This window comes from Aquarana catesbeiana, linkage group LG05 (genome assembly GCF_042186555.1).
Source record: "Aquarana catesbeiana isolate 2022-GZ linkage group LG05, ASM4218655v1, whole genome shotgun sequence".
Lineage (NCBI taxonomy): Eukaryota > Metazoa > Chordata > Amphibia > Anura > Ranidae > Aquarana > Aquarana catesbeiana.
In genome coordinates, this window is record NC_133328.1 from 31,872,676 (window position 1) to 31,890,080 (window position 17,405).

General features: G+C 42.2%; 1 protein-coding gene across 7 annotated transcripts in view; it reads right to left on the reverse strand.

Moving 5' to 3' along the window:
• Positions 1-3,021: 3,021 nt before the first annotated feature.
• Positions 3,022-17,405, reverse strand: part of DYNC1I1 (dynein cytoplasmic 1 intermediate chain 1) — a 646,676-nt gene continuing 632,292 nt past the window's right edge. For all 7 annotated transcript variants that reach the window (XM_073629570.1, XM_073629573.1, XM_073629571.1 and 4 more), the window contains one exon: positions 3,022-11,319. In XM_073629570.1, the coding sequence (XP_073485671.1) occupies positions 11,212-11,319 (108 nt within the window). In that variant the 3' untranslated portion in view covers positions 3,022-11,211. The remainder of the gene's footprint in view (positions 11,320-17,405) is intronic.

Sequence of the window (17,405 nt, forward strand, 5' to 3'; positions counted from 1 at the left end):
GCCACGTTTTTGTGAGCGTTTTTGCTGCGTTTTGCGTTTTTTTTGTTTTTTTTTTTTGTTAGTTTTTTTTAGACTGTATACAGTCAAAAAAAAAAAAAAAAAGCCAAAAACGCTGCACTTGCGTTTTTGATGCTGGTCCATTGAATTCTATTACATGCAAAACGCTGCATTTTGCATGAAAAAAAGTCCCTGACCCTTTCCAAAAATGCAGAGGTACAAAAAGGCATTGATGTGAACATGTTCTATAGGAACCCATGTTAAAAAATTCCCATGCATTTCTGCAAAATGCATAAAAAAACGCGCTAGTGTGAATGGAGCCTAAGAACTCACCCAAGTTCTACTGCAATAAAAGGATGATGGGCGGTGTGTCGCTGCTTGTGAAATTTCATTTTGCACTGAAGCAGTTACAACATCTTTGAAATCTAACGCATTTTGGCCTAAGCCTTCCTCATAGCATGAGAGAGGCTTAGGCTGAAACGTGTTAGCATTTCAAAGATGTTGTAACTGCTTCAGTGCAAAATGAAATTTCACAAGAAGGAGCGATCGTGTGCTGGCTTTTGATTTCTATCTTCTGCATATGGAGCAGTTACAGGGTCGAGACAAACCATTTACCACTGGCAGGGGTGCTTTACAATGATCTGCTTTTATCTATATAAAATCTTTATCCCAAAAGGATAACGGGTATAAAGTGTGATCTGGAGTTTAGCCTCAATTTGTTAGATGGACTAGCAGATTTAGATACAGTAACAGTCCCCTACGCTCAGATTAACAATGCTGCTGTCTTCTGTGCTCCTTCTTACAGAGTGGGGCACTCTAATACAGGAGGTAATTCACCCCCAAGCTGTAAGAAGGAGCACAGCAGACAGCAGCATTGTTAATCTGAGGGGAGGGGACTGACTAAGCACTGAGTGATCAGCAGTCATGTGATCACTCAGTTCTTGGTCTTTGAGCCAGTGGGAAACAGCCGCAGTGTCAGATCGAAGCTGCAGCCATCTAGGTGAGTATGAATGTTTTTTCCAATCCTGCACTTTCCTGTTAATAAGAGTAAGCTATAAATATAAATACAATGCTGACATGAATATAGGATTTTAAATTTTGACCTTAGATATGCTTTAAGATAGAGGGGTCTCACTGCAGCTGATGTTTCCCATTACTGGCCTACCATGCCCTGTTCTGCAGTGTGTAGAGAACAAAAAGCAATTAACCAATGGTCAAATGAGCCTAAAAACCACAAATGCAGCTACCACATCTAATGATTGGTAAGCTTTAATAGATTACATTTTTGGTTTAATACCACTTTAATTGTGCGGACACTGAGAGAAACATTTTGTCTGGAATTAGGGATGAAATATACTGGTGCATTTGGAGTGTGAGCGTGCCTTCAGCCTCATAGCTGTATATCTGCCGCGTGAGATCTAAGGCACTGCTGCCTCTGACTGCTATTCTCAGGAGAATTTGGTGATGTTACTACTGTGCCGCTTTCTGTTCAATTTGCTGAAGTCTCCGACATGAGGAAGCAAAGCCTTGCCCAGATGAACAAAGTTTATTTGGACTCATTTGACCATTGGTTCATTGCTTTTATTTCGCTACACAATGCAGAACACGACATGGTAGGCCAGTAATGGGAAACATTGGCTGCAGGGAGACCCCTCTATCTAAAAGCATATCTAAGATCAAAATTTAAAATCCCATATTCATTTTCACATTGTATTTATAGCCTACTCTTATTAACAGGGAAGTGCAGGATTGGAAAAAAAACATTCATACTCCCCTAGATCATAGGCGTGCGCACAGGGTGTGCCGGGTGTGCCCAGGCACACCCTAATCACCCCATGCGCATTAGTGTTATCACTCTGTGTAGCAGCAGGAACATGGGAAAGATCTCCCTCTTACTGGCCCTGCCATAAGAGAAGTGTCTATGATCTTCTCTTTCACTGTGCCGGCAGGGAGATCAATGTGCGGGGGGCATATATATGTAGGCACATACACATGCATGTGTGTTTGAGCTTAAGGGTGCACACCCTAATGCAATAGGCTGCGCACACCTATGCCCTAGATGGCTACAGTTTCGATCTGATACTGTGCCTGTTCCCCACTGGCTTGAAGGACCAAGAACTGAGTGATCACATGACTTCTGATCACTCAGTTCTTAGTCATCACTCTCCGCTCAGGCAGGACCATCAGTCACTGGCTCTCTGCTCTGTCTCTCCAGCGCTTCACTGGAGTAGCTGGCTCCGGTTCCTAATGGTGCGCTGAGAGGCTGAGCCAGCTGCCGGTGAGGCGTCTGGGTGGATTCTGATTTATAGTTGGGATCCCTGCAGAACTTGAACCGACTTTGACGTGAGATGAAAGCAGGCTTTAACTGGGTCACAGGAGTGCAGAACCAAGTCCGCTACTGTGACTTAGAAGAGCTTTGGCCATTCTTTTCTTTTAATCTAAATAGTCTTAAAGTTTGTAAACTATTTGTGAAGATCCCCACAACCCCTAAATTCTGTGCCGCTTAGTCACTGCTGTGTCACATATTTCACAGAGCCTGCCTTCTGAACTACAGGGGTGCCAAGAGGAGGTGTTTTTCGGCAGCAAGGTACCATGGGGTATGTAGTCCTTAGAACAAAGAAGCCGTAAAGCATGCAGGAAGTTGTGGACTGATGGCCAGCAGACAGGCAGCTCTCACAATATGAAAGGAGATTTGTTTTAATGTAAGCTTATATTGGACTGTCGAAAATATTAATTGTATTGTTACAATGCTGATATAAAATGAAAGTGTGTTCTGTGACTATGGATCTTCTGTAAGCCTTTTTTGGGCACATCTTCCATAAGTCAGAACTTCCTCTTTTTTAAGAGCTGTGTTCTGACCAAAGAGTATTGGGATAGCCAACAGCTGCTGAGCCTGACCCCTGTCAGCAAATGGACATTCTTCTCACCACAGAGGAGGTTGGTCTGTGCATGAAGTTCCATCATCTTTTTCTTTGGATTTACACTTCATTTATACTTAACACACGCAGGAAAGGGACAAATTCATTTATTTTACTTCAACAGCTTTATTTTGATTCAAGGGCACAAAACATAGAAATGATTTTAGTAAACAGCAAAAACAGTAAAAATGCAGCAAATTCTGAATAGCAAAAAAAATTATATTGGGAGAAGTTGCCCCCTTTTTAAGTGCTGTGTTATTTTAGTGCTTTCAAGGCCGTACGTCTCATCTAAGGGCCTTGTCTTTGGAGTGATGGTGGAAAAGTTCTTCCTGTCCAAAGGAGTTTTTTTTTTCCCCTTTCTCATCTCTACTGAATTACGAGGGAATTTGGTTGCTATGGGCAATAGAAATGTTTCTTCCTTCAGACGCTTTCCCAATATCACTACAAACTAGTGTCTCTGTAAACTTTAAAAAAAAAAAAAAATATTCATCAATGTCAGAAGCAGAACTTAGAATACCAATACCTAATATAACTATTATAAACCAGCCAGTCACACCAGCTAAACTGCATGTACAAGGCATTCCAATGGAAAGGATCAAACACTTGGGGCCATATTTATCATACAGAATCAATTCTGAAACCAATCGTGTACTATAGAAATAAATTGGCTTTAAAAAAAAAAAAATTGTAAAAGTAATAGGACCGTCTCTCCTTCTGTGGAGCATCTATTCTCTATTATAAATGGGCCTCTAAAAGAATTTATAATACCATGTATGTTTGTTACTGGCCCCAGGCCCATCTGGAGGCATTGAAGAAATGTTAACCTGGACTAACTGTTCATCCAATGTCCAGCAACTTTTCCGTTTAGCTTTAAATCCTTTGCCCCTGAACTTTTATCTTAAACTACTCATATATGCAGACCAATTGCGTATCTTTTTAAACATGGCCTTAGGTGAGTAGAATTTGTAGCATGACATCAATTCCCCCAGAGCATCAAAAACGGCAAAATTGAAGATAAGCTTATTTAGCCAATATGATACAAAACTCTGTATGTTTGTTGAGAAGTAGGGAAACAATGGTGGGTGGAGCCTGTCCAATAACAAGAGACTGGTGACAAGGGTAGTGTATCTGTCCACATCAGGCTGATGACATCACTAAGCATGTAGCCCATCTAGTCATTAGGGACGGATGACATCACTGACAGTGCAGCCTATCCATTGACTAGAGACTGGTGACTTCACTGGGGAGTTCATCCTATCCATTCACTAGAGACTGGTGACATCACTAGGAGTTCATCCTATCCATTCACTACAGACTGCTGACATCACTGGGAATTCATCCTATCCATTCACTACAGACTGGTGACATCACTGGGAGTTCATCCTATCCATTCACTAGAGACTGGTGACATCACTGGGAGTTCATCCTATCCATTCACTACAGACTGGTGACATCACTGGGAGTTCATCCTATCCATTCACTAGAGACTGGTGACATCACTGAGAGTTCATCCTATCCATTCACTACAGACTGGTGACATCACTGGGAGTTCATCCTATCCATTCACTAGAGACTGGTGACATCACTGAGAGTTCATCCTATCCATTCGCTAGAGACTGGTGACATCACTGGGAGTTCATCCTATCCATTCACTACAGACTGCTGACATCACTGGGAATTCATCCTATCCATTCACTACAGACTGGTGACATCACTGGGAGTTCATCCTATCCATTCACTAGAGACTGGTGACATCACTGGGAGTTCATCCTATCCATTCACTACAGACTGCTGACATCACTGGGAATTCATCCTATCCATTCACTACAGACTGGTGACATCACTGGGAGTTCATCCTATCCATTCACTAGAGACTGGTGACATCACTGGGAGTTCATCCTATCCTTTCGCTAGAGACTGGTGACACCACTGGGAATTCATCCTTTCCATTCACTAGAGACTGGTGACATCACTGGGAGTTCATCCTATCCATTCACTACAGACTGCTGACATCACTGGGAATTCATCCTATCCATTCACTACAGACTGGTGACATCACTAGGAGTTCATCCTATCCATTCACTACAGACTGGTGACATCACTGGGAGTTCATCCTATCCATTCACTAGAGACTGGTGACATCACTGGGAGTTCATCCTATCCTTTCGCTAGAGACTGGTGACACCACTGGGAATTCATCCTTTCCATTCACTAGAGACTGGTGACATCACTGGGAGTTCATCCTATCCATTCGCTAGAGACTGGTGACATCACTGGGAGTTCATCCTATCCATTCGCTAGAGACTGCTGACATCACTGGGAATTCATCCTATCCATTCACTACAGACTGGTGACATCACTAGGAGTTCATCCTATCCATTCACTACAGACTGGTGACATCACTGGGAGTTCATCCTATCCATTCACTAGAGACTGGTGACATCACTGGGAGTTCATCCTATCCTTTCGCTAGAGACTGGTGACACCACTGGGAATTCATCCTTTCCATTCACTAGAGACTGGTGACATCACTGGGAGTTCATCCTATCCATTCGCTAGAGACTGGTGACATCACTGGGAGTTCATCCTATCCATTCGCTAGAGACTGGTGACATCACTGGGAGTTCATCCTATCCATTCGCTAGAGACTGGTGACATCACTGGGAGTTCATCCTATCCATTCGCTAGAGACTGGTGACATCACTGGGAGTTCATCCTATCCATTCGCTAGAGACTGGTGACATCACTGGGAATTCATCCTATCCATTCGCTAGAGACTGGTGACATCACTGGGAGTTCATCCTATGCATTCGCTACAGACTGGTGACATCACTGGGAGTTCATCCTATCCTTTCGCTAGAGACTGGTGACATCACTGGAAGTTCAGCCTATCAATTCACTAGAACCCGATGACATCATTGAGAATACAAGCTTACCATTCTCTAGAGAACGATGACTTATCAGCGAATGCAGCCTATTTATTAACTACAGCCCGGTAACATCACTGATAGTGCAGCATATTCACTCACTAGAGACCAGTGTCATCACCGAGAATGCTGCCTATCCATTCTCTAGAGACTGATGATGTCTTTGAGAATGCAGCCTATCCATTCACTAGAGACCGATGACCTCACTGATAATTCCAGTAACAAGAGACTGATGACATCACTGCAAAGGAAGTGGATCCGCTCACAAAAGACTGATGACATCGCTGAGAATGCAGCCCATTCGATCACTATAGACCAGTGACATCATATATAAATCTGCTAAAAAAGTAAAATGGACTAAGATGAAAATAACACAGGTCTGCATGCTTCGTTCATACCTATAATCACGCTTGTTTTGTAAATTTTACGCAAAGTGAACATTATCCTACACTTCCTCACATGAACAGGTTTTTGGGATGAAATCTAAAAATGCAGCAGAATGTATTTTGTTTTGTGCATTTTCCTTTGCAGAATGAGAAGTGTTGGGGTCTTCAGTCGGTGGGACGTTAATCTTTCCTGATTAGTGACACAGAAAATCAGTTTTGGCCATTTTAGGCATTTCCTTTGTATATGCAGAAGTCTGGTGTTTCCTGTCTCCCTCCAATGAGGTGTATGAACTGTGTTTTTGTGTCTCTGGGCTGCAGGCATCATATATTATCCTAAGAAGGAAATTTCAGATCTGCAAGGTATTTTTTATTATGTTTTATGGGTCTCTCCGGTGTCATTCTTGGACCACAATCTGTTAATATAACCTTCCATGAAATCAACTGTGCCCAAACGTTTTAAAGAAATATGACTCGAATGTTCGCGAGTAATGACTGTTACAATGCGCATTCGCTCCAACGTTCTTGTACAAACGGCCTTTTGTAATTGCCTCTCAGGGTCTTAGGCTGGTCTTTGCAGCAGCTTAGCAATAAGGCTTCTCTCGTTATATTCACTGCAAAGAACCGTTTATTTTAATTATTTCAAATAGGTCTGTTTCACGAGGCAGACCGCAATACGTATGACGCAGTGATGTTCCAATAGATCATCTATACAGAGTTTCAGAAACCACGTGAAATACCACATCTGAGGCCTTTGGCCTAGTCCAATTTATAGGAGGAAATCCACATCTGCACACAATCATATCTCGCTCTGTATGGATTTAATAAAGCAATGCCGGGACAATGTACTTTACCTGCTCGTAAATTAGTCATTGTTGTGGAGAAAGAGGCATTGGAGGGGGAGGGGTACAGGAAAAAATCCCATAACTGTAGCTAAGGCATGGGGTGACCTGCTACTCTAAAAAAAATAAACCTTTTTTTAATGAGCCTTCTAACGTAACTCTCTCTGCTTAACATCTTGACCATTACATGTCCTACACCCCATATTTCACCCTTCAGCTCTCCAGTATCCCAATATCTTGTCCATCACCTATCATACACTGTCCATCCTCCCACACCCTAACATCTCACCTGTCACTACACCCCACATCTCCCCTTCCCACACCCCGCAACTTATCCATCACTTGTCCTACACCCCAGATTTCTCCCACAATCCATTCATCACTTGTCCTACGCCCCACATTTCCCCATCAATCTCTTCCACATCCCAATATCTGAATAGTGACTTGTTCTGCACCCCACAACTCCCCCACCATCTCTCACACACACCAAAATTTTATCCATCACCTGTTCTACACCCCACATCTGCCCCTCCATCTCTCCCACACCCCAACATCTCATCTGTCACCTGTTCTACCCTCCACGTCGATCTCCAACTCTACTGTATCTCCTTTAGCCCCTGTCATACACCCTTCAACTTGTCACGTGTCCTAGTTCCCACACCCCACAACTGATCCATCACTTGTCCTACACCCCAACATCTCATCCATCACCTATTCTACACCCCGCATCTCATCCATTTCCTGTTCTACAACTTCCACATCTCCCCACCATATCTCACACCCCAACATCTCATCCATCACCTATTCTACACCACGCATCTCATCCATTTCCTGTTCTAAAACTTCCACATCTCCCCACCATATCTCACACCCCAACATTTCATCCATCACCTATTCTACAGCATCTCATTTGTCACCTGTTCTACATCACCCCACATCTCATCCATCATCTATTCTACACCACACGTCAACCCCCTCCCATCTCTCCCACACCCTAACATTCCATCTATCACTTGTTCTACATGCCACATCTTTCCCACACTACTGTTTTTCTTTTATCACCTGTCCTACACCCAACAACCCATCCCTCTCCTGTCCTATACTCTCACATCTCACCCTCCATCTTTCTTATATCTCATATCTTGTCAAGCACCTCCTCTCATCTCCCACAATACTACGTCCTTGCATACTAAACATACACTAGGACACTGTCCATGCCTTTTAGGAATAGCAGCATTTGGAATAAAAATAGGCACCTCGACTAAAATGCAGCCTGAAGGTAGTAAAATCTTTTTCCCCAGAATAATTGAAGATATGTTAAATACCCTTTTCAATAATAAAACAATTCAAATTTTATGAACCCGTAATCTAGATAAATCCTCTGTACAGTAACATAATCTCCGTCTGGCATGCTATCAAGAGGTGACTATTAGACTACACCGATCAGCTTTTTGCACACCCTCCACCTTTATCTCAGGTATTTTCCTGGAGATTCTTAAAGGACAATTATAGTGATAACATTTATAGACACATACGTAAAGGTTTAAGGCATTGAGCAGAACTGGATTTTCAGCTTTCTATTGAAGGGGGAAATCTTTTGTTTTTTCCCTACAGACTTTAGATGGTGATATACAGCCAAAACGAAAAGATCACTGATCAAACAAGTGCTATTTCATTAGAAAAATATGTTTGTACCCACAGTGCCTTAAAGAATTCATACCCCTTGAAATGTTCCACATTTTGTCATGTTACAACCAAAAACTTAAATATATTTTATTGGGATTTTATGTGATAGAACAACACAAACTGGCACATAATTGTGACGTGGAAGGAAAATGATAAATGGTTTTCAACATTTTTTTCACAAATAAATATGTGAAAAGTGTGCTTTGCCTTTGTATTCAGCCCCCTTTACTCTGATGCACCTAACTAAAATCTTGTGGAACCAATTGCCTTCAGAAGCCACCTAATTAGTAAATAGAGTCCACCTGTGTGTAATTTCTCAGTAAAAATACAGCTGTTCTGTGAAGCCCTCAGAGGTTTGTTAGAGAACCTTAGTGAACCATCAGCATCATGAAGGCCAAGGAACACACCAGACATGTCAGGGATAAAGTTGTGGAGAAGTTTAAAGCAGGGTTAGGTTATAAAAAAAAATCCCAAACTTTGAACATCTCACGGAGCACTGTTCAATCCATCATCCGAAAATGGAAAGAGTATGGCACAACTGCAAACTTACAAAGACATGGCCGTCCACCTACTCTGTCTGATAGGCCAGACAAGGAGATCATTAATCAGAGAAGCAGCCAAGAGGCCCATGGTAACTCTGGAGGAGCTGCAGAGATCCACAGCTCAGGTGGGAGAATCTGTCCACAGGACAACTATTTGTCGTGCTCTCCACAAATCTGGCCTTTATGGAAGAGTGGTAAGAAGAAAGCCATAAGAAGTCCCGTTTGGTGGCAGCATCATGTTGTGGAGATGCTTTTCTTCAGCAGGGACAGGGAAGCTGGTCAGAGTTGATGGGAAGATGGATAGAGCTAAAAACAGGGCAATCTTAGAAGAAAACCTGTTAGAGTCGGAAAAAGACTTGAGACTGGGGCGGAGATTCACCTTCCAGCAGGACAACGACCCTAAACATACAGCCAGAGCTACAATGGAATGGTTTAGATCAAACCATATTCATGTGTTAGAATGGCCCAGTCAAAGTCCAGACCTAAATCCAATTGAGAATCTGCGGAAAAACTTGAAAATTGCTGTTCACAGATGCTAATCATCCAATCTGACAGAGCTTGAGCTATTTTGCAAAGAAGAATGGGCAAAAATGTCACTCTCTAGATGTGCAAAGCTGGTAGAGACATCCTCAAAAAGACTTGCAGCTGTAATTTCATCGAAAGGTGGAAATTTTTATATTGACTCAGGGGGGCTGAATACAAATGCACACCACACTTTTCACATATTTATTTGTAAAATATTTTAAAAAACATTTATCGTTTTCCTTTCACTTCACAATTATGTGCCACTTTGTGTTGGTTTATCACATAAAATCTCAATAAAATACATTTACATTTTTGGTTGTAACATGACAAAATGTGGAAAATTTCAAGGGGTATGAATACTTTTTCAAGGCACTGTATAAGGGCAGACCTCCCCCCCCCCCCCCCAGCCGGCTTATATTAGGGGAAAATAGCAATGAGGAGTGAATGTTCAACCTGGACAATTGACAGTCAACAAGCCTACAGAAGCCTGTGCATGGACTCAACTATAACTGGTGAAATCAGGACAACTTGTATTATGTTTTTAGGCCCTTCCCCTGCCCACACACTTGGCTCTGATAATACCATGGAAGGTCACAGAAAACTTCCTGGTCCTGGCCTGAAAGGCTGATATTGTGAAACAGTAGGAATGAGCTCTGCTCCAAAAAATTCAATGTCCATCCCAAGCAGGGTTGCCAAATGGCCACAAAACATTTGGACTAATAAAGCATTTGCACAAACCATAGTGACTGTGAAGCACTATCAGAAAGTATGCTGTTGTGTTGCCATTGTTTTTGGCTTCTACACCATTGTTCTGTGAGAGGAGAATGGTCACCTGGAAAAAGAACATATACATGTCTGTCAACATGTTGTCGATAAGTCAGCGAGCACAGCCTTATAGAGGCAGGCCACCATAAATACTGAACTCCTAACATTTTTACATTAAAATAATATGATGAAATAAGTGTTCACCTAGATTTTGTGTTGGCAATCAAGCCAACTCACTTGTACAATTGGGGCACCATGTGGTGGTCTACAGAAACCCTCTGAGGTTACCTAGTTAGTGCACAGTTTCCATCTAGTTAACAGAACAATGCTCTGCGATATTTTTTTTATACATTAATTAGTGGCGTGCTGACTCAGATTGCACCTCATTTAATTAAAATACTGGCACCCAGTGATATATTTGTAGACCGGGGGAACATCAGCAGACAGGAGCTTAGTGTCTGCACATTGTACAGAGGAGACGAAAGAGCCCAGCCAGTCCGTCTACTGTTCAAACAAAAGCTGCAAATGAAAGACCGTCATTTTTGAAAATTACAGTGAAAGAATGAGACACTGGAACATTCGGCTACAGGTAAATACTGTGCTTGCAAGTGACGTGTGCTGGGCATTCAGGTGGACAACTCCACAGCCTCCTCCTCTCCATCTCCTCTGTTGGCACGGATCTCCACCAGTGTTCGGGCAAGGCGGCTCCATTCATCACTGTGCGGAACAGCAAACTGCAGAAAAATAAAAAGAAGAGGGATGTATTAACCCACCTCCTCATCTACATCTGTAAATAAAAGTTAACCAGTCCCTCTTGTGAGTCATGTTCACATGCTACAAAAGTGCCACTGAGCCATGCCAACCACGGGATTTAATATAATGAATTAAACAATGTAGCTAAGCCATTCTGAAAGTTTATTCGATCGTATTTTCTCCTTAGTCCAACGAGTCTACCCATTTTTTTTTATTTTTTTTTTTTGGGGGGGGGGGGGGTAGTTAACTTTTTTGTCGAAGCATAAATCTATGTTTGTCCCAAGCATGTTTGAAGCCATTTACTGTGGACTGGCTCACTACCTCTGCCGGAAATCTGTTCCAAGCATCAACTACCCGTTCATTAAAATAATAGTTTCTAAGATTCATTTCCTGCAGTTTGAGGTCATGTCCCCGTGTTCTTGATTTTGGTTTCATGTTGAAAAACCTGCCCTCCTGAACCTTTTTCACTGAAGTTGCAAATTATTACAAGATGGAGAAAATCACTAAGCCCAGAATCACATTTTTGTATTGCGGTAATGCGCATGACATGCTTTGTGGTGCCATTTATTTTTAATGGCACCCAAACACACAGACAATATACCCTGTAGGGTCATGTGCAAATTTAGGCAAGTAGTTCAGGTGTGTAACCCATATCCTTCCTACCTGTTTTTAATGCACACAATTCTAGAAAATACTGTCCCAGAGATACAATGGGAGGTGAGTATACAATGGGAGGGGAGTGTAAAACCCTTTCAGAATTCAGGGGAAATGTCCCATTAGACAGTTGTCACCATAACAGATATCCCCATTGGTAAAATGTACCCTCACATCCTGTTCCAATGCCAAAAATTTTTGGATTTTTCCTAACAGTCTGCCAACCGTCAATGGTTACCGGGACACACACACAGAGGATGAATCTCCTCAGAGGACACAAGAGAGGATTAAAAACCTGATAAAGTCTCCAGCACCTCACCATTATTTAAAATGTAAAAATAAAGCTTTGCTATAGATACACTTAAAAGCAAATTTTCACATACACCTTTTTTTCTTGAGTTTTGATCTGTTTACCAGATCTTTACTTCTTTCTTTGACCATGCTGCAGAAATTTGCTTTAAAGCCACTCCTAATATGACAATTGGGTTCAACATTGGGTTGAATGCCCTCCTTTAATGCACTTTCTTTACATTACAACAAACCACTAGACTGACACCAGTAATTCTGTATCAGTATAAATGTGTCAAAATAGTGAATTCTTTACAGGAAGTAAACATTTCAGAAAGATTACCTTGGTGCAAAGATTCAGGTGGAACTAAACCCATCTATTTTCTTATCCGCTGAGGACAGTGCCATCTTGGCTTTTATTTAGATCTGCAGGTTCCATACTGCTGCACACAGGACCAGCTATGACACCAGCCATTTGAGAGCTGACATAACACTGGCAACTATGACAGTCATAATCAGAGACATGCCTTAAATGCACCATACATTGCACATGCGCAAGTAAACGGAATGTGAATGGAAACGCAGCACAAAACAACATTGGTGTGTTGGAATAATAGCATAAGAAATCTGCAAATACTTACCTCTGCTTTAAGGATCTGACATCCGCGAGGTCCTTTGCTGGTGCCAGCATCTTCTCCCCTACTTCTTCCGGGTGCAGGGTCTTCGGCCATCTTAATTGGGAAGCACAGGATGGTGTAACTCTTGGGCATGCACATGAGTTCATCCATCCCGGCTCACGTGCACCGTCAGATAGACTTGTGCAGTTAGTTTTGGTCCGAATATAAATTCGGACACATTTTTGGTTATTTGAAGATCCAGGTTATCCAAATTTCCAAATGAATTTAGTTGAAATTAGTTTAGTTTCATTTTGTATATGCATTTTCGAATGAATCCAACATTTTCAGAACACTTCGAACCTGTTTGAAAATTGATCGTCGAACCAAATTCTATTTGAAGAGTAGCTGGTTGCTAAGGAGCAGGCCGGAAAGCCGGCGCCACGTCCTTAACAACCGATGACTCATCTGTGGTTGAAGAACCAGCTTTTCTTTACACATAATTAGAATTGGTCGATAATTTTTCGATTGGTCCGAATTCGAATGGTTCCGAAAATGTGGAATTCGTTAGAAAATGATTAAACCAATTCTGAAACAAATCAACAAAACGAAATTAGTAACATAGGGAATCTATTTAGAGTTAAACAGATTCTTCCGTTCTGCACGTCTAATGTGGAGCAGGTGAGTTTTATTGCAGGATAGGATCTTTTACAGCCAAAGCTGCCATCTAAGCTTCTGTTCGATCTGCAGTTGCCATGGCGCTGCACGTATGATGAATTATGACATCACCCATTTGATGACTTGACAGTTTGGTTGAGAGAAAAAGAAACTGTTGTTTATCATTCACAGCATGCCTTGCCCACTCCAAAACTAAGCTCTTCTTTCTATTTTCAAATTGTCTACAGATAAAAACTTCATACATTAACGTCTTCACATGAAACCACCTTCTCTGATGCGTTTCACAACTGGCTTGCTCACAGGGATAGTGAAAGGGACTTACCCTATCCCCTGCCTTTGTGAGCAAGCCAGCAGTTTGGAGTGCAGCTTATATTTACTTTTGAATGAGAGTGGAGACAGGCTGCAGTTGTCAGCACCTGGTTCTTCTCTATGGGTTGAAAGGAGCAAGTCCATAGCTGAGCCATGGGTTTGGGTATGTTTTAGGAAACAGTTAAAATTGATGAGTTTAGTTCCACATTAAGAATTTAATAACATTTATTGAACACTTTAACTTGAGCTTTCTCTTGGAAAACAGTAAATTATTGGGCTTAGTCTTGCTTTAAATTTTTACAATAAAGAGAGGCCACAGAAGGGAACATACACCCTCCATGCAGACCATTCCTGGTAGGCAGTAACCCCATGACCCCCGTGCTGTGAGGCCAATTTGCTGATCCTCTGAGTGTAAACCTTCCCACATAACACAATCAGTGTAATCATTCACCAAGAGATAATTATGCCAATTTAATTGTGAATTCTCAAACCAGAAAATTATGGTTTAGAATAGAGATTTTTTTTAAGCAAAACAAATTGTAATTTACTATTATGGGTTTAGAATGGCAAACTGTTTATTAGAATTCTAATTGCTGGTATAGAAAAATAAGCTTTTGTTAAGAGCCTTTGTTAATTATTTCAATAAAATATCAGTAAGTCAAAAGAAGGAAAACTGTACTTACATTAACCCCTTTAGATCCGCGCTCTAGCCGAATGACGGCTACAGCACGGACCTACTTTGCCGGGAGCCCATCAATAGACGTCCTCCCCTTTACGTGCCCCCTGCAGGGCTCACGCTGTGATCACCAAGTCAATGAGACTCGGATGATCACAGATCGGAGTATGGGGCCGATCCCGGCCCCTTGGCGCGTGTTCAGCTGTCATCCAATGACAGCTGATCATGTGATGTAAACAGAACAGCGTGAGGAGAAAAAAAAAGCCGATCACCGGCTTCTGTGCAAGGGACATCGGTCCGGAAGAGGAAGATGCACAGCCATCTCATCTGTGCCCCCTGCCCGTGCCCACAGTGCATATCAGTGCCACCTATCAATACCCACCAGTGGTGCCAATCAGTGCCACCTACCAGTGCCCATCAGTGCCGCCTATCAATGCAGCTAATCGGAGCCCATCAGCGTACATCAATAAAGGAGAAAAATTATCAGTTTGAAAAATTTTATAGCAAAATATAAAATGGTTTTGTATTTTTTTTTTCAAAATGTTGGTCTTTTTTAATTTTTTTAACAAAAATAAAAAATCAGAGGTGATCAAATACCACAAATGAAAGCTCTATTTGTGGACTAAAATTTCATTTGGGTACAGTGTTGTATGACCGCGCAATTGTCGTTCAAAGAGTGACAGCGCTGAAAGCTGAAAATTGGTCTGGGCAGGAGGGGGGTTTAAGTGCCCTGTAAGCAAGTGGTTAAACACTGATATTTCTAAATGGTACTCACAACATTTTGTGATTTAATGTAATTAAAATACATTTCAGTCTGCAGCCAATAAGATCTAACATGGCCAAAAATTGAAAGTAAACCTTCCCCTGCAATAAAGCCCTGGGTGAAAAGCGTCACTGGAAGAGCCTATATCTGGCAGGATGTTGTTACTCAGGGGACAATAAGTTTTGCCATTTGTTTGTACCGTTGGTTAGGGGAAGCACTGGAAACTTTCTCAGCCATTGTGCTTTTGCTGGGTGTCCAGTGCGGCCCTGTATCTTAAGGAGGAGTAGGCTCCCTTCTATCCATTACTATATATGTGCTCCAACTTGGGAGACTCTCAAAATTTATAGAGTTAGGACTGCAGATAATACCGGGGTACCGTGATGTGGCCTCTGCAGCTTACACATGTATTTTCTATTAAGTAATCCTGTCATTATGATTCTGTCAAAAACACTTTAACATAGACCTAGCGTTCGATATATTTTTTCATGTTAAAGCAGGTAGTAAAGTCCGCTTTGTTATGTTTGCCTACAGTTAAGCCTATAAGGCTTGTTGTTGTTCAGTCCTTTAGTTGTGTCCGACTCTTCGTGATCTCATGGACCATAGTGCGCCAGGCTTTTCTGTCCTCCACTGCTTCCTGGAGTTTGCCTAAATTCATGTCATTGTTTCGATGATGCAATCAATCTTGTTTTTCTGTTGTCCTCTTCTCCTTTATCCTTCCATGTTTCCCAGCATCAGGATCTGTCCTTCCAGTGAATATTCAGGGTTGATTTCCTTCAAGATTGACTGTTTGATCTTCTTGTCCTCCAAGGGACTTTCAAGAATCTTCTTCAACACCATAGTTCAAAAGCATCAATTCTTCGGCATTCAGCCTTCCTTATGGTCCAGCTTTCACAGCCATAGGTTACTCCTGGGAATACCATAGCTTTGACTATACACCACTTGTCGGTAGGGTGATGTCTCTGCCTTTTATAATGTTGTCTAGGTTTGCCATTGCTTTCCTCCCAAGAAGCAAGCGTCTCTTAATTTCATGGCTACAGTCACCATCTGCCGTGATCTTGGAGCCTAGGAAGATAAAATCCATCACTGTTTCCATTTCTTCTCCTATTTGCCAAGGAGTGATGGGACCAGTTGCCATGATCTTAGTTTCTAAATATTCAACTTCAGGCCACCTTTTGGCTCTCCTCTTTCACCTCCATTAAGAGACTTTAGTTCTTCTTCACTTTCTGACATTAGTGTGGTATCGTCTGCATATCTATTTCTTGCAATAGTTGCCACATCTTGCTGTGATCCACACAATCAAAGGCTTTACTGTAGTCAATAAAACAGAAGTAAACATTCTTCTATAACTACATTGCTTTCTCCATGATTCAGCGAATGTTGGCAGTTTGATCTCTAGTTCCTCTGCCTCTTCTAAATCCAGCTTGTACTTGTGGTAATAAGGCTTAATAATAAGGCTTCCATGTAGCTTAAGCCTCGGTTCACACCAGAGGCGGCACGACTTGCAGGTCGCCTCACCGAGGCGACCTGCACACGACTGCCCGGGCGACTTGCAAAACGACTTCTGTATAGAAGTCTATGCAAGTCGCCCCCAAAGTCGTACAGGACCTTTTTCTTTTCCTTAGAACGGTTCCATAGCACAGAACGGGAGGCGACTTGTCAGGCGACTAGGTCGCCTGACAAGTCGTCCCTGTGTGAACCGAGTCTAAATGAATACCTCTTAAACCTGCACTGTTCAGGAGACATTCACTCTGAATGCAGTCGCTGACGTCAGTGACGCATGCGCTCTGAAGGTCCGGCATACCGTGCTGAAACTTCAGAGCTTCTTGCCGGAATCGAGGGCTCCCGTGCATACCGGATGAAAGGACGGTAGGAGATGTCGGCCCTCTCAGCGGTGACCGGGCGCTGCTGAGAGGGCTTCGATCTAAGGTGAGTATTTCATAATGTGCTAGTATGCGATGCATACTAACACATTATGCCATTGTCTTGCAGGGTTTTTTTTTTTCCCAGCAGTTTACACCCGCTTTAAGTGCTACATGCTAAGTTATTAGTAATCGTAACACTTCCAGGTATAAATCCCTGACAATG